The sequence below is a fragment of the Borostomias antarcticus genome (assembly GCF_949987555.1).
Source record: "Borostomias antarcticus genome assembly, chromosome: 23".
In the NCBI taxonomy this organism is placed as follows: Eukaryota; Metazoa; Chordata; class Actinopteri; order Stomiiformes; family Stomiidae; genus Borostomias; species Borostomias antarcticus.
The window spans coordinates 6944717-6962086 of record NC_140256.1 but is presented as its reverse complement, the minus strand read 5'-3'; the positions used below and the strand labels follow the sequence as shown (position 1 = coordinate 6962086).

Here is a 17370-nt window from a genome sequence, read left to right as displayed (position 1 = left end):
AACAGCATCCTATGCAAACTATTCTGCTCTACTAGGCCTACTGTCTCAGAAAGGCCCAGTCATATTCGTTGTAGGATATCATTGCCCTCATTTGTCATATTATTTGATTAGAACTACTTATTTCATTTGACTGGTACAATATGAAGGTAATTTGCTGCAGTTTACATGATTCAGACTCCTTTGTGCAACGTTGCAGCCATAGACCGAAAAGGTAACGGATAGGCCTCTCTGGGTACTTCACCCTCTCTGCTGTCAAACACAGGTGGAAGTTAGTAGATACAGAGATGAAGGCCTTAAAGCCAATTGCTAATTAAGACTGGTTGAACTAAAGTGTGTGTGGTGTGTGTGTGTGTGTGTGTGTGTGTGTGTGTGTGTGTGTGTGTGTGTTAACTTATGGGTACACCGCAGGAGTGAAGCTACGGGCAGACAAAAGGAAGTGTGCCTATAAGTCTAGCTCTCCCTCACACCTTGTCAGGGACAATTACAATTCTCCATTAGCCTTTTTCACTCAGTGTGCTCTTCAGTATCTACAGATAGTATATTTTCATTACTCACCGAAGTGACAATGATTTTCTATCTTATCTATAGTTCATGTTTTGTCCTGGTGCCTTCAAGAATACACAGGACAAGGTGAACAGTACTATTTTAATACATTCTCTCATTTACTTACAAGGACTGTAAGATATGATGACGTTATTCTTTTTCTAACTAATATGAAATCATCCCTGCCGGCAATACAAGAAATAGAAAGATACAGTGCTGTTCCTGGCTATAAACTAAATGTAGGAAAGCCTGAAACAATGACAATTGGACCACCAATCAATGAGGAGATCAAATCGAAATTTAATTTTAAATGGGACCAAATTAAACTTAAATATCTAGGGGTTACCATTCCTCAATTTATGTCAAATTATTCAATGTAATTATGGACCCCTGGAGACCCAAATTAAACAGGACCTAAATATATGGCGAATACTACCTCTAACACTCCTGATAAGAGATGAAACAATAAAAATAAACGTGCTTCCAAGATGTATCTTCTTTTTACAAACTCTGCCAGTAGATATACCCCCAAGAACATTCAAGGACTGGGACCGACATATTAGCAAGTTTATTTGGAATGGGGGAAAAAAACAGAGTAGACTGACATAAGACTGAAAACAATTAAACTACCTAAAGAAAGGGGTGGACTAACACTACCGAACCTGACAAACTACTATTTAGCAGCTCAGATTAGACCCATCCTTACCTGGATGAACAAGAAAGCACAAGCTAAATGGAGAAGGATTGAAAGCTTTCATACGGAAACGCAATTAAGTAATATAATAGTCATGGTTAAAGGGGCAGAATGGAAGAGATGAGGGAATATCTGTATTAAAAATACAATGCAAGCATGGCTCAAGATCTGTAAAATAAAAACAAAAAAGCAGGATTTGATATACTTGAAAGAAATAGCCATGATCACATTTAAAATGTAAAGTTATTTTAAAATAAACCTTATAAACAGTGGAGAACAGTGTCTATGGAGAACTACCTGAGCATGAAAACGTACTGTGTCCCAACACCCTCAGCCACACACACACAACAAAACCCTTAAACTGGCTGGATTTGTGTGGCTTGTCCTGACCGATGCTTCTGAGGAAAACACACCAGCAAGGTCAACATCTACAGTATAGGTCTTCTGTGAATGGGACCACCCTTTTCCCTGCCACGAACACCTCTGCTATGTTCCTGTCATCACCTGGAGTCATGAAGCAGAGGACGAAAACAGAACATGTCAACAGGAACACACTTTCATCATCATCATCATCATCATCACATAGAACATCATATAATTGTTCAAATGTCATTGGCATTCATTGTATGTGTTTGCTTAGGCACTATATTTGGAGGTATTTTCTTGTCATGCCAATAACATATCAAAAGTGAATTGAAAATTGAATTGAGAGCTAGATAGAGTGTGTGTGTGTGTGTGTGTGCGTGTGTGTGTGTGTGTGTGTGTGTGTGTGTGTGTGTGTGTGCGTGCGTGCGTGCTTGTATGTATGTGTGTGTGTGTGTGTGTGTGTGTGTGAGAGAGAGAGAGAGAGAGCGAGAGAGATTAAGTGAGTGTATGTGCAGGGGGTTGGTGTGTGTGTGTGTGGCAATAGCTTATCTGCGATTTATGCTATTACAAAATGTCTGAGATGGAATACACACCCAGGTTTAAGAACTTCTCCAAAAGAACCTGGGAACAGAATGAGAGTTGTGTTGTCATCAAACAGAAAGTGTATGTGTGTGTCATTGTAATATCGAGCCAGAAGAGTGACTGCATGGAGGTCATGTTGATCCAGGCATGTTCTGATTGCCACTGTACCTTGGGCCCTTCCTTCTGGAACAGGTCAATAGGCCCCCCCTCTGCATCAGCATCCACTCGGAGAGCATCAAAGTCTTTCCCCACCTCAAAGTTTCCCGTGTGAGCGTCCAGGGACAGGGCTGCAAACGCGTTCGAACACGTTCAGTCTCCGAATGGGATTATTCATCTTATATTACATCAGTTCTAAACTATATTCATGCACTGCGCATTTACTTAACTACTGTAACTAAGGAACTAACCTTGGCTCCCTCCCAGTGTGGCCAGCCTGAAGACTTCTTCAAAGCTGAGTGTGTGGTACTCTGGATCCTGGATGGTCAGGGCTTTCGATGTGTCCAGCGTTCTCCGCACAGCATCCAGCATAGAAGGAGAGTAGCCCCCTGCCACATCTATAGACACATGGGACAGGTTTACACACACAGTCACGCACACACACAATATGTATACACCATGAGGAGACTTGTAACAACCCGTCAGATATAAGTACAGTATGCTATTCATTTAGCAGATTATGATTGTCAACAAGGTATAATTATTGTGTCGCTTTGGGCCAACCTGTTCCAAGGCCCAGCTTCACTTTGTTGTTCAGAACCCTGCGGACATCCAGCATGCCACTGCACAACCTGGCAAGAGAGGAGAGAGTTGAGAGAGGGAGAGGGAAACAGAGCAGAGAAGCAGGGAGAAGGAGAGAATGAGGGAAAAAGGAGAGGAATCGCCAGGGGAAGATAGAGGCCCAAAGTACGGTCCAGACTTACGAGATGTTGGAGTTGGGACAGTGAGAGACAGACGCCCCTGTCTTTCTGAACAACTTCAGCTCCTCATCAGTCAGGTGGCAACCATGAGCCATCACCGTCTGTCAACCATCATCGCCATCACCATCATTATCACCATCACCATCATCACCTTCATCATCACCATCATTATCACCATCACCATCATCACCTTCATCATCATCACCACCACCATCACCATTATCACCTTGTTCATCATAATCATCATCATCACCATCATCATCATCATCATCATCTTCTATTTCTTCTCCACTAGAGAACATTTTGTCCCATCGTTGTTATCATCATAATTGTGTATCGATTATACTGTATCTATATTGATGGGTGTTGATGAATGATATCATGAATTGATATATGTTTGGGTGTATTAACCTTGTCAGTGAGGAGGTTGTGTTTGAGGTAGACGTCAGTGTAGGACTCAGAGTCAGGGAACAGCTCCTTCACCAGGTCCACTTCCTCCTTGGTCTCACTGATGTGACTCTGGAGAGCAGAGATAAGATCACTGACCGGAATAAACACCTCAGGCAACAGTTCTTACAAAGATAGATAGATAGATAGACAGACAGACAGACAGACAGACAGACAGACAGACAGACAGACAGACAGACAGACAGACAGACAGACAGACAGACAGCAAAAAGGCACAGTATGTACAAAGGGCAGAAGTAAAAAAGACAGTCAATAAATAAAAGGGCACAATCAAGTATGCCTATTTCTCCCCTTTAATAATACCAATTCCCATTCATGGAATGAGCAACACAGCTAAACGTGTGGGTAACGCCCCCAAAAAATTGTTGTACTGTTTTTTTGTATTTGCACTGTTTTTTGTACTGTTTTGCACTTTCATGTCTTTCCATGTCCTGTCCTGTCCTGCCCCCAGTCCTATGTCGTCTACAACAGCGTATGCCTTAACCCAAGTCAAATACCTAGTGTGTGTGAACCATATACATGGCAATAAACAGATCTTCAGTCAAATCTAGAGTCTTGGGTCTCGATATGAATAGTAGTATAATATAATCGTATAAAAACCCTGTGGCACAGCAATCTGCAATCTCATCTCCAGTTCAAGGTGCATAATGAATGTGCAAATCAAGGTTATAATAGTTTTGCTTTTTTCATTAGTTTTTATTTTTATATCGTTTTAACTTTTTGTTTTCAATTTCAGTTTAGTTTTGATTAGTTTTAAAGCAGGTTTGCTAGTTTAGTTTAGTTTTTATTTTTCGAAAATGCTTCGTTTTAGTTTAGTTTTTATTAGTTTCAGTATTAGTTTTAGTTTTTTTTTCTTCTGCACTAGCCTCGTGAGACCATCCTGATCTTGTGAGCTCACATTATTTCACTCGGTGTAAAACAAACCATCTGGTGAACGTCAGGTTACTTCTGCGCAGGGGCACAGCAAAAAAAAAATGGAGGATAGATTTCATATCCACCCAAAATACTAGGCTTATGTATGAAATGAAAAAGACTAAAACTAAGGACATTTTCTCTACAATTTTAGTTTATTTTAGTTAGTTTTGTAAACACACAATACAGTTTTAGTTAGTTTATCGTTTTTTTGTAAACTCTAGTTTTTATTTTTATTTCAGTTAACTAAAATGTTTTTTCACACCTAGTTTTCGTTTTTTAGTTAGTTTTCATTAACTATAATAACCTTGGTGCAAATGAATGTGACCCCTGTTAGTGACGGTCCTATTACTGAACAACACACAGTGTTGACGGGTGAGCCACGGCCAAAGGTACAAGGCATGTATCTATATGGCTGCCGCACATCGGGCTCTACAACTCCTCGTGCTCATAATCCACAGCATCTCTGGGCTTAACTGCTATAATGATGTCACCCTCATCCCACAGGTTTTCCTCTGTCCTTGTTCAATTTCACTTCTCCAAAATAGCCTGGTCACTATAGCGACGCTCCCCGTGGCGTGGGTTGCCGTGGTGACAGGCACGTGCAGACGAGCTCACCTGGATGTGCAGGTGGTTGTTGTGGGCAATCTTTCCCAGGTGGCCCAGCAGGGCTGAGGAGCAGGAGGGGGCGAAGCGCGGAGTCACCACCGGTCTCACCAAGGGGTACTGGCCAGCAACCACAGAGAGAGGCAAAGATAAAGAGAGAGACCGCTCAATTGAGAAGAGCAACTTCCAATGATAGGGTACACAACTGCAACCTCGACTGATTAATATCATGTAAATACACACATATGTAGTGTATGTCAAAGACTTTTGATATAGTAGAGAAAACCCATGGACTTGTACGGTCAGTACTATGGGACTGCACTCTGTGTGATCCAGGGGATACATTGTGTTGAATGGGCCAAGACTCTCCTCACCTCCTTCTTCAAGAGCTCACAGATGAACCTTGAGGGCACAAAATAAAAATCAGCAAAACATATTCCGCAAAATAACACAATGTTATACAGTATCACAAACAACCCTATAAACACACTGCACGTAAACACAGTCAAATGTGGGACCACCTCCAACACAGTGCCATGGGAAAATGATGGACCTCTGTTGTGCCCCATAAAGAGGCTGATTTTGCAGTGACTTACATGAGGTCTTGACTCTCAGGTTGAATATTCACATGGGTAATGACGCAGGGTTGTTTTGTAACCTGCATGTATGCCTATATGATATCTCATTGTCTTGCACGAGGCAAGGAGCTCAGAATCCATCACTGGAGGGCCTTGTCGTGGTCCAGATACACAGCATCGGCAAGTGGAATCTTTTAATTCAGCCATATAGGCTTGTTTCTCTAAACATTGTTGTCCGAATATGTATTGGTAGGACCTATGTCCATACCCCCATTGCTCTCTGTAAACCGCATTGTGTTGCCTCTGTGTATGAAATGTGCTATACAAATAAAGTTTGATTTTATTTTATTTGAATTGTCCAATGGTACACATACAGTATAACCATATACCATGCCACAGCTTGATCACTCAGTTATTATGGGCTGAAAGTGATTTGAATGGGGCGTGATGGTGCCTACCGATTGGTCTCATCCTGGGATTCCTCGTGTGTCTCTCTGTAATGCTGGACAGCGTTGTTTCTGTCCATACACACCTTTCCCACCAGGGCACGCTGTCCAAACTCATCTGTGGCAAGACACGAGGGGATCAAACATGAGTGGAACAGCAGGTTCTACTATAACCTTTTTGGTTCTAACCGGTCCAGGGCTGAGTTTCCCAGAGGCACTAGCGCTACGATGAACGCCGTAGCTTACGATGAACCTAGCGCTACGATGCCTCTGGGAAACTCAGCCCAGTCACATATCACCACCCAACTTGGGCTCATGAAACTACGAACAAACAAACTAGATTAAATTAGTACAACCTGCTAAAGCACATGTTAGATACCAGATAATTATTAATATAACCAAACTACAGTGGAGAGCATGCTATTGGTTAACTTGGCAGGTAGTAGTCCATCAGCAGTAGATCCACACCCAATGTTTTAGCAAACACAGCAGCTACTCTGCACTTTGGATGGGAGGAATGATGTAACCATTATCATGAAATATTCCAGACGCAGACGGCAAAGTAACAAACCTCATTCACACTCCTCCAAACTGCACTTACACTCCTAAAAAAAGGTTTCAGAGCATATTTTCACAGTGCATTGTATTACTAGTCTGCTTTGTCTTTGTGTGAATGGAAAACCCTTGTCCACACTGTGCTGGTCCAACCCCAGTGTGATTGTATCCATTTGGTTCAGTAACATGGTTAAAAATAAATACATAAAAAAGGTGTAAGTTCAGAGCTTTGTTTGAACTTTTACACAGAGCAGCTACGTAGCACTGGACACAAGAAAGGAAAATAAAAAGATGGTTAACATTATTTCATTACAAATATGTTTCAGACAAGTATTCAAGTATTACATTAGCAATTTAGCAAATTGCTAAAAAAAAAGAAGCATTTAACGTAGGTAGTCAGTGTGCTACTACTCGCCAGAACTCACAAGTGCATCTCCTTTCTAAACAAGTAACTAAGAGCATAATCTAGTGTTAAAGTCAAAGTGTATGAGTAGCAAAAATATAAATAGGCCTACAATAGGCGCTTTAAGAGGTAGGATCCTGGTAGTGCTCCTTGAAGAGGTGAGTTTTGAGCCTCAGGCAAAAGATGGGCAGCGATTCTGTTGTCCTGATGTCAGTGGGCAGCTCATTCCACCACAGGAGGGCCAGGACAGAAAAGAGCCAGAGCCAGAGTATTGATTGATAGCATTATGTCACTGTACTGAATGTGTGGGACCTTTGGGATTAAAGTAAACGTTCAGGACCGGTTATATAACATAATATGTGTACCTTTGCTATAAAACAGACAGAAATGTGATTTCCAGGTTCTGTTTCCCTCACTGTCTATTCTTATGTAATACACCACAAACACACGCTAACGCCACAATTCCCCAGAAGTGGAGAGGCCTCTGGAAACAGAACAGAGTTCAGGGTTCAAATACAGATTACACAGAAAGTCCAGGTCAGGTTCTTGTCAACATTCCTGTGAGGATGAGTGTGTGTGTGTGCGTTTGTGTTTTCTCACTTGCAATCTGTCCCAGCAGGAGAGAGGCATCTGTGTGTATGGTGGCAAAGTAACAGGCGGTGGTGGTTCCATTTTTCAGGGTTCTTCTCTGAGACAGAAAGAGAGATCACATTAGAACGGCGTTAGGATCGTCAAACAGGTGACAGGCGCCCTGAGCCTATTTGTTTTCACCTGCCTTAAAGGACGGTTATGTAACAGGAACAAGTATTTCAGGAACAGGTATTTCTGAGAAATATTCACGCCATCACCATAATTACGAGCTTAAGTGCAAACAATGAAATCCTATATTCCCAAGGGTATCAAGCTTTGTCGAAACTAGGGAGGAGTCAATAGCACCCATGACAATGGGTCTGAATGCATTAACCAATTGATGCATTAATCAAGGTCTGCAGCAATATGACAGGTACTTAACAGAAAAGTCTGAATATTGTGGAAAGTTCATTATTTTCCGTAATTTAATTTAAAAAGTGAAACTTTCATATATTATAGATTCATTACACATGTAGTGAAATATTTCAAGGTTGATTGCCTCCATACCACGCTCCACGTTGATGCAGTAATTTGTGCAAAAGGAGCCCCCACCAAGTATTGAGTGTATAAATGAACATAGGCCTACTGGACATACTGTACAATCATAACGATTAAAACGCTTCAAATACCAAGAGTCAAAATCAACAGATACAAACAGTCATTTATACTGGACCCTCACTGCTCAGCCATTTCACATTAAATTCCAATATCAAAAGGTAAAACCAACTCGTCCACCCAAACATGCTTGGTTAATATTATTTTTACTTATGTTATTAATATTGTGTTGTGTTTCTACAGCTGTGAAACAATTGCTCCGCAGGGGGACAAATAAAGTTTTATTTGACTTGACTTCTTAATAGTGTTAGTCATTGGAACATATGTTACAGTATATTAATCAATGGTAAATAATTCAGATCATCCAGACATGTGTGTAGGCTACTATTTGCCAATTACTATTATGACTGTTGCCATGCCAATATTAAGGGCAGATCTTGGGTTCATAGGGTAGACCTACCGAGAGTTACTCAAGCAGTAAACACTATTTCGACAGCATGGGATCTATGCCAGTCTGTGGGGTTTAAGTGCACGGTGTCAAACCCGGACAGCTCACCACGACTTGGGTGTAGACTCTGCGGGCGAACTCCAGGTCTTTGTAGCCTGCTTCCACAGGGAAGGTGTACACGTTGAGCCACTGGAGCAGGGGCAGGTCCAGCGCTGTGCCTGCATAGCTGTACTGGGATGCATGGATGTGGGTGTCCACCATCCCCGGCATAAAGAACTCACTGCAGGATATAGCCATATGAACATTAGAATTGTGGGATGCTGTGTATACGAGCTTGGGGCCATTAACTTTATAAATTATATCTAAAGTAGCCTATATCTCTTGATATGGACATCAACGCGTAGCCCTATAACACCAGTTATGCGTTTTGGGCATATAACTTTCTGGTTTTATAAATTTAAAACCTCAAAAATGTTTTGTTGAACAAATAAAATCATATAGGCTAGACATGCACAATCATCCAGTAATTAATGTTTACAATCAATCAACGTTTACAAGTTCGTTTTGACAAAAAAGGTCAGATAGAACAATTCTAACGTCATGATATCCAATAGAAAGGATTCTTCACTCACTGCTCTCCAAGCTGTGTAACATCTGAGATGTGGAATCCATACTCCTCAGATAGCCTGTCCACGTTAGGCCCTTTCTCGATGAAAGCAATCTGTCAGAATGATAAACCAATCAGGAGGAGAGAGAGTGTTATATTTATTTGTGACTTTTATTTAATGAAAATTTAGATGATTTTATGAGTGAACAATCACAAGCTTGATCAACAAATATGTATTATATGTTAATATGAAAATAGATCATATGCTACAGTATGCCCTTTAAATAGACACAGGTTTTGGGCTGTCTTAACTAACCTACTCTACAAAAAAAAAACACCAGTTTGACAGACCTTTCCCTCCGTATCCACTCCTAGAAGTGTATCTTCCAGAATCTGTAAGGCTAAGTGTTGGGTTGAATGCACAAAAATTCCCCTGAAGACGTGCATAATCCCTATGGTGGATCCGTTGGAGCTAGTCATCCTTACTTCTTTGATCCGTTCAGGGTTCCACAGTAGCAATCATATGTCACAAAGTCTTTATATTCGATGGAAATTTGCGTTTATCAGTGCGCACTTGTCATCGAGGAACGAGCGACTCCACCTGTCGTGAATCTGGCCAATGAGCGTGCGTTTCTTCTTCATCCTTGTCCGTTTTTTCTAGTCCTTTTTTGCTATCTCTCGGCTAATATCGGAACTCTTAAACCAAGTGTAGAATTGTGCAAATCATGGGCTACGCGTATGGCCTTTTATAATCTTGGGTGTACAATGAATTATTATCTCTGGCACCCATTGGAATTTAAAAAAAAAGTATAAGGCCGTAGAGCTGCGCCTAAAGTCCACTGTGTATGAACAAAGTTATGTAATTATTTAAATGAGGGGATGAGGTGCAGACAGGGACAACTCTCCTATCAGACACAGGAACCTCCTCAAGAAACCTCCCCTCGGAGCAATCTCCCTTCGAATACAAATCCAAACATAATCTTTACAACCAGGGTGGTATGGAAAGGGCAGCCCCAATGATCTATGTCCTGGGAACTTTACAACATATACCTGGGACTTGGAGGGTCCATATGTCTAGGTTTTAAGTCTTTTATTACATCCAGATTTATGGACAGGAAAGGGGGAGTTGCACATCTTCTGGTTAAAGTGTGAGAGACAGATTGCATGGGACGCTCTCTCAAGTGACCAGCCTTGGTGCAGGTTGCTTGACAAGAAGCCACACTTGAGTGTTTGTAACAATCTTTTGATGAATAAACTCTGCTCACTCGGTTGAACTGTTTTTCTTCTTAACCCATATTAAACGAGAAATTCTACAACACACCTCAAATAACTAAACATTAGGTATGTGACCAATCTATTTATGACCCCTCTTGACTGTCAGTCTGGGCAAACGCTATTTTGTGAGTGAGGTGTGTGGGGGGGGGGGGAGACACCTCTAGCTGTGGAAACCCAAGCCGAGATTTACTTCCCAACCTATATGGATATGTCACAGCTTTGAACAGTGACTTCCAGTCATGTGTAAAAAAGCAGAACAACTACTGTCAGGAATAGGGCTCTGAGATCATCTCAGACAGGTTTAGATGATATTTGCTCGGAAACTCACTCAAATACAGACAGGATTTCACCACACAGGGAAGTCGGGTGTTTCACCATTCCTGGGGTTGTCACCCCCACATGATACATGACATATTCACTTCATCAGAATTACATGATGTTCTCTCTCACACTCTCTCTCTCACGCTCTCTCACACTCTCGCTCTCTCACACACACTCTCTCGCTCTCTCTCACACACACTCTCTCGCTCTCTCTCTCTCTCACACACACACACACACACACACACTTCTTGTAGCTTTATTGTATACAAATGGTAACACAGAGTAGTTCAGAGTAATCTACTGTACAATGCTGGGACAGTCTTCCAAGTATGACTATGCACAACCACACAGGACAAATATGAACACAATGAAAATTAAAAAATAAAGAGCACAAGTCAGACATCCGGGCTCTCCTCCAGGGCACTGATGGCCGAAGCGTGACCTGACCAGACCTGAAGCGTGAACACTCAATCGCTTCCCCACTCTAGGGTACTGCTTTTGTGAAATGCAGAATCCATCCCCTACACCTACAGTTTCATAACTTGCCTTCGGGTTCCTGCTTCAAATACTTACAAGCCAAAACCAACAGATGCAAACTCTCCTTCATACCCTCGGTGATGTCACTGCTAAAAGCAAAAGGTAAAACCAGCTTGTCCACCCAAACACGCTTGGTAAAGTGTTTGTAGTTCTGTTTTTAATATTGTGTGTCTATTGTATATTGTGAGTTGTGTTCTACTGCTGTGAAACCAATTGCTCCTCTGGGGGAAAAATAAAAGTTCAACTTGACTATATGTACATTCATATTTCTTACTAAGTCAAGCCCATGTCATTTGAACCTTGGGGTGGTGATACGAATGTGATACCAAGCACCCCCCACACTCCCCTTGAGGTGAACTCTCATCTACTCCCATTACTAAATTTTTAGGCACAACGGCTTGTTGTTGGAGGCCTTGCCCTCAGCAATCCTATGGGTTGAAATCAACATAGCAGACGAGTGCAAACATACAGGGAATGGATGAAGAACTGAGTCACAGAAGTGAGCTCATGTGACCATCTCTAATCTTGGACACTGACACGTGACACATCGGGGACAGCTGCCCAGCCTCCTGCCCCCTTAGGTTCAGAATCACCGGCAAAGTCTTCTTTGTCGTCGTCGTCGTCATCATCATCATCATCATCATCACCACTTCCCAAATCACCCAAGTCATCATCAGTGTCGAATTCATCTACACCCTTGTTCCTCTGACCACCTCCTTTCTTCTTCAGACTGGTGTCCTCCTCCTCCTCCTCTTCCTTGCCCTCCTTCGGTGTACTCACCCTGTGGTGGAATCAAACAGCATTAGTAACACTACAAAAATGCTGCTCTGTTCATTCTTTTCCATGAAAAGACAGCCCTGCTGAATGAATTTTACCTTTGAGTTCAGCACCATATTCTTCAAGTATTTTTGAGAGGTGTGTGTACTACTGTACTCTATTAACTCATGCAGGCTCAGAAGGAGGTGCACATATGGAAGTGTGAATGACTCAGGACAGTGAATACCCCCTCAGTATTGAATTCATTTTATTTCTGTCCCACGGTGGCTAAGGGGTGGTCAGGAGCAGTCAGAAGCACCCAGCCTAATGGCGGATTGGTGTGTTTTAGTACACCACTAGATGGCACACTTGTATTGCGTCTTATACTGTTCCTCTCAATACTGGAATTAGAAATGTTCCTAACAACTCAAGCCTGTTTCATACAAACGACCACACATCTGCATACTTAACATTTACTGCTACCATACATCTACATACTTAACATTTACTGCTAGTGTTCTAATATGTTGTTAAATACTGTAGTGAATGGCAGGTTCAGTGGGATCCAGTTCATATCAATTGCATCACTATTCAGTATTCATCGCACATGCTTCTCTACAAGCTGATTAATCAAGAGTCAAAGACAAGAAATGTGCTATGATTAACAAAGCAAACCTCTGCCAACAAAGTGGGCTTCATGCACACCTGTGGAATAAATTGCACTCACAAACACACACTACGGAACACTCACGGGATGACAATGTCCTCTTTCTTTCCACACTTGCCACAGAGTTCCAGCTTGATGGAGCAGGGTCTACAGATGACATGGTATGCATCCTTCACAGTCTTCTGAGAACACTTGACACTAAAACACACAAAAAAAACGTGACACACCCGAGTAACCCTTTTGAACTTTTTGACTGGCAGATTCAGACCTATAAAACTGGTTTTAAAAGATTTTTTATGGATGAATTCTGAAATAGTTATAAATATTTGCTTTTTTGTTGCCTAAAGATATCTGGAAAGTGTTACATTGAACCACCATGTTAATCCTTTCATGAAAGCTCAGCTGGCACGTTATAAAACCAAGGTGAAAGGGATGAAAACGAGGGTGGTCGTTGACCACGCGTGTGTGTGTGTGTGTGTGTACTCACCAAGTTCGAGCTTGAGTTATGGGTTTGTATTTGTTGTACTTGACTTTCCACTCCAGAACCTCCTTACATCGTTGACACAAACCATCGTGGACCTTTGATTTTGCTTTCTGTATCGAAATGGTAAACGCAAAAGGCACAAAAAGTCATCGGTTCGTTTCTAAAAGCATGACGTTATGTCATGTGTCATTTATTAACATTATCACGGACTTATTTATTTTATAAATGAATAGGTTGGCAGAGCCAGCCGATACTAAGTTCTCATGTAGCTAGATAGCCAAGTAGCATCATGGAGCTCACACTCAATGCTCATACCTGTACTTGAACACTTGCTCCATATTTATCGTTCTTGTAAGCGGTCGTGTTTTTATGCTTTTGGCTTCGCGAGCGGGATGCGTTACCTCTCTGAGAACTCATTTTCAACCTTACATACACACAGGGATATTACACACATGGATACTATTAGCTAGCTATGTTAGCTACATCCATGCCAGAGACACATGCTGTCAGAATTTAACCCGGAAGTGTATACCAGTGATCAAACGGACCTACAGAGTGAACGAAATGATTAGTCAAATGAAAATTTTGACCAACCAGTCCCAGGAAAGTATTGACCAACCAGTCCCAAACTGTCAGACTCGAGCTCTGGGTGATCAGATCATCCCATACTCCATGGTTGTATTAACAATTAATGTACACACGGTTCAAAATAATTACGTCATTTCACGATAGAGGTGGTCAGGCAAGACGTCTGATTGGGCACATTCATCAGAAAGCCTTAACCTTCTTTTGGATGCCCGTGCCTCCCCGCAGTACACCGACTCCGCAGCAGACAGCCTACATCCCCGGTCATATGACAAGGTGTTGCCCAGTTATCCAAAACGATGTCACTTAAACAGAAAACGAGCGAAGAAGCGCCTAGCCTGCCCAGTAGTACTAGCTACGGCGAAGGCAGATAGGTAACAACCGTAGGCTGTAGCTTTCTAGCCAATTAAAATATATACTAAACTGGAATCAAAGAAATCTTTGACTAATGTCAGCACAGTAGCAATCACTATCAGTCTCTGAGGACTGTCTTTTGCTGGACCACATGTGGACCGAATTGAGTGTTAAGAAGAAGCAACTGGAGATCGGTGTGGGTAGCTAGCTGAAGTAACGAGAATCATTCCTGTGGAACGAGATCAAGAATATAACCTGCCACTGCTGGCGCGGAAGCGGCGAAGGGGAAGATAAGCGCCAAGGATATCCCGAGTCAATCCATTTGCTGTCATATTCGTTGCTATAATATCGATCCAAACTACCTGGTTTGTCCCAACCTCATTTCGCTAGGTGGCTGACGTTAATTGGCAATTGCTGTAGCTAATAACGTCAAGTTATTTGAAAATAGCCATCTCTACTTACAGCATCATTGCCAAACCCAAGACCAGGTACGTGCTGCTGAGACCACCGTCAAATCTAGCATGGCTAAACGTGTATTCGCTAGCTCTACAGTGTCTAGACTAGTTAGTCTAGTTCCTAGATGGACAGTAATTTAGCAAAAAATGGTCAATCCTGTGGTCTTAAGTCAGTATTAGCTAGTAGTACTAGTATTAGATGGACACTAGTAAACTAGTTAGTTTGCTGGTGGCTATACTCTAGCCACTCCATCCCCTTTGCCACGAAAAGGAGATGAATTATCATGGGTCATGTGTCAACTAGACAACCTTTTCAATTAATTCGTTTAACTCATGTATTGCCAGAGTATTGTTTACCTTTCATTATCTCTCTCACACGCACCCACTCAATCTCTCACACTCTTGCTTTGACACATATTTCGATGTCCTCAGACTCCTCACTCTGTTTGAGATGGAGAATAATACATCCTGGTCTTTTTCTCCTGGTGGGAAGCATGTAGTTAATAGAATGACCACGGAAGAGCGGGGGGAGGGGGTTGGGAAGGCTTGCTGAAGCTCGGGTCTCTAGTAGCAAGAAATACTTGAGGCGGACAGAGCAAAGCAGATATTGCTTGCTAGTCCTTCATCCCACTACACTAACGATTCTGGCCTGGGTCATAGAAGCCACGAGAGGGAGGGGGGATCGATCATTCACATGAAGCTTCCTGTTGTCAGACCTGCCCAGCCCAGCCCCGTCTGACTGCCTGCCTGGGGATTCCATTTATAATGATGTCTGTGTATGTGTTACCCAAGCTCTGAGAATAGCTGCACACAAACAGAGACCTTTGCTTGTGGCTTTGGCATGTGATCTTTGGTCCGCAGAGCTCCAGAAACTACTTTGTCTTTCAGCTGGCTGATACGGATAGATGGTGTTGTGTTTAGTCTAAGAGGGTTCCTGTCTAGGCTGCTGTGTGCCAAGTTCTGGTCCAGAGAGGTCCAGAGATGTGGTTCCCCCTGGGTTGACAGTTTTATGATGTCATTCCTTAAATCATGCGATATCTCTTACTACTTATATCTCATACAGTAGCATAAGGGGAATTTCACTCAAATTGAAATTGAACTCAAAATATTCCAGGTGGTGCTACTGATTAAGTGAGGAGGCCTAATGAAGCGCAACAGCAGAGGAGACTGCTGTGTGAGAGAGCCTATAAGCATTTAAACAGATCTTGAGTCTGTATTACGTATGACAAACCACCTTGAGTCATTTGTGTCAGCTAGAGGGCAAATTCAAAATGGCCATCAATAACTAGCGTGCTTTGGCATAAGTGTCCTGTGCACTGCTCCTTCCCTGCTTTGGACACAAGATATTAGTCTAGCTCTCGCTCTCTCTGTCCCTCCTCACTCTATTTCTGGCTCTATTTCTTCCTGATAAATGAGGAAGTGAAAGATTTATTTCTGGTATTGCCCTCATAGACTAGGTTAGTTCTGCTTCGGTCGGAGTGACTCTTCAAACGAGTGGGCTTTTCAATACGCAGGCTGTCATCCATACCGGCCCCGCTAAACGTCAGGCCGAGCTGAGCTAACGGCGTGACACCCCCCCCCCCCCCCCCTCTCCCTCCCCCTCCGCAGTGATTGAGAATGAACCACCTGTCCCTCAGCGAGCTGTGCTGCCTGTTCTGCTGCCCGCCGTGCCCCAGCAAGATCGCCTCCAAGCTGGCCTTCCTGCCGCCGGAGCCCACCTACAGCCTCATGTGCGACGAGAGCGGCGGCCGCTGGACCCTCCACCTGTCCGAGCGCGCCGACTGGCAGTACTCGGCGCGCGAGAAGGACGCCATCGAGTGCTTTATGACGCGCACCGCCCGGGGCAACCGCATCGCCTGCATGTTCGTGCGCTGCTCGCCCAGCGCCCGCTACACGCTGCTGTTCTCCCACGGCAACGCGGTGGACCTGGGCCAGATGAGCAGCTTCTACATCGGCCTGGGCTCCCGCATCAACTGCAACGTCTTCTCCTACGACTACTCCGGCTACGGCGCCAGCTCCGGGAAGCCGTCCGAGAAGAACCTGTACGCCGACGTGGACGCCGCCTGGCACGCCCTTCGCACACGGTAAGAGGATGCGTGACAGGGGGGGGGGTGGGTGTTGTTGTGGGGGGTTGGTTTGAGGAGGGACAGGAAGGAGGAGGGGGTTCGAGGGGTAAATATGAAGGGATCACTAAGGGGTTTACACAAGGGTCCAGAGTGCGACACATGCGACCAAAAATCGGTTAACTAAACATTTCCATTGGTCGCACCAGTGCGCCTGACATTTAGCACGTCTGTCTGTGTGTCCGTGTCATCGCCCCCTCCCAGCGACAGCCCGGGGCGAGAGGTAATGTTTTTGGTGGCGTGTGTTTGTTTGTGTGTTTGTTAGCAGAATTATGCAAAAACTACCAGATCGCTCATGAAACTCGGTGGAGGGGTGTAGCATTGGCCAATTTAGAACCCATTCAATCTTGAAGCGCCAAGATTGAATGGACTTGGGGAGCAAAAAATTCCCCCCACTCATTGTCAGTAGGGGGAATTGAAATGGCCATATTACGAGGTGGGAAGGTCACAGAGACATGGGATTTGGAGTGGCATAAAGCTCTCGGCCTAACAAATGCAGCAAT

At 43.3% G+C, this 17370-nt stretch overlaps 3 protein-coding genes across 3 annotated transcripts in view; 1 reads left to right on the top strand and 2 right to left on the bottom strand.

Moving 5' to 3' along the window:
• Positions 1–631: 631 nt before the first annotated feature.
• gda (guanine deaminase) lies at positions 632–9898 on the bottom strand. Its single transcript, XM_084457329.1, has 14 exons — positions 9662–9898; positions 9336–9424; positions 8812–8983; positions 7671–7758; positions 6125–6230; positions 5463–5490; positions 5101–5208; positions 3514–3621; positions 3106–3203; positions 2906–2973; positions 2593–2739; positions 2354–2472; positions 2197–2224; positions 632–1741 (listed from the first exon to the last, which is right to left on the bottom strand). Exons 1-14 carry the CDS (start codon positions 9788–9790, stop codon positions 1659–1661), a joined length of 1371 nt encoding a protein of 456 aa, XP_084313455.1. The 5' UTR covers positions 9791–9898; the 3' UTR covers positions 632–1658.
• Positions 9899–10974: 1076 nt separating this feature from the next.
• cUnh9orf85 (chromosome Un C9orf85 homolog) lies at positions 10975–13910 on the bottom strand. Its single transcript, XM_084457693.1, has 4 exons — positions 13666–13910; positions 13354–13460; positions 12951–13064; positions 10975–12224 (listed from the first exon to the last, which is right to left on the bottom strand). Exons 1-4 carry the CDS (start codon positions 13765–13767, stop codon positions 11963–11965), a joined length of 585 nt encoding a protein of 194 aa, XP_084313819.1. The 5' UTR covers positions 13768–13910; the 3' UTR covers positions 10975–11962.
• A 409-nt stretch (positions 13911–14319) lies between these two features.
• Positions 14320–17370, top strand: part of abhd17b (abhydrolase domain containing 17B, depalmitoylase) — a 14210-nt gene continuing 11159 nt past the window's right edge. The window contains exons 1-2 of the mRNA XM_084456800.1: positions 14320–14777; positions 16353–16828. Of these exons, the coding sequence (XP_084312926.1) occupies positions 16362–16828 (467 nt within the window). The 5' untranslated portion in view covers positions 14320–14777; positions 16353–16361. The remainder of the gene's footprint in view (positions 14778–16352; positions 16829–17370) is intronic.

Excerpts from the sequence above, each read along its gene's own strand:
- cUnh9orf85 (XM_084457693.1), bottom strand. The coding sequence starts at position 13,767 with ATGAGTTCTCAGAGAGGTAACGCATCCCGCTCGCGAAGCCAAAAGCAT. Across the intron at positions 13,461-13,665 it reads GAGCAAGTGTTCAAGTACAG|AAAGCAAAATCAAAGGTCCA; the intron begins GTATGAGCATTG and ends ATTTCGATACAG. Across the intron at positions 13,065-13,353 it reads ATAACTCAAGCTCGAACTTG|TGTCAAGTGTTCTCAGAAGA; the intron begins GTGAGTACACAC and ends TGTGTGTTTTAG.
- gda (XM_084457329.1), bottom strand. The coding sequence starts at position 9,790 with ATGACTAGCTCCAACGGATCCACCATAGGGATTATGCACGTCTTCAGG. Across the intron at positions 9,425-9,661 it reads GAGTGGATACGGAGGGAAAG|ATTGCTTTCATCGAGAAAGG; the intron begins GTCTGTCAAACT and ends TCATTCTGACAG. Across the intron at positions 6,231-7,670 it reads CCTGCTGGGACAGATTGCAA|ATGAGTTTGGACAGCGTGCC; the intron begins GTGAGAAAACAC and ends GTCTTGCCACAG.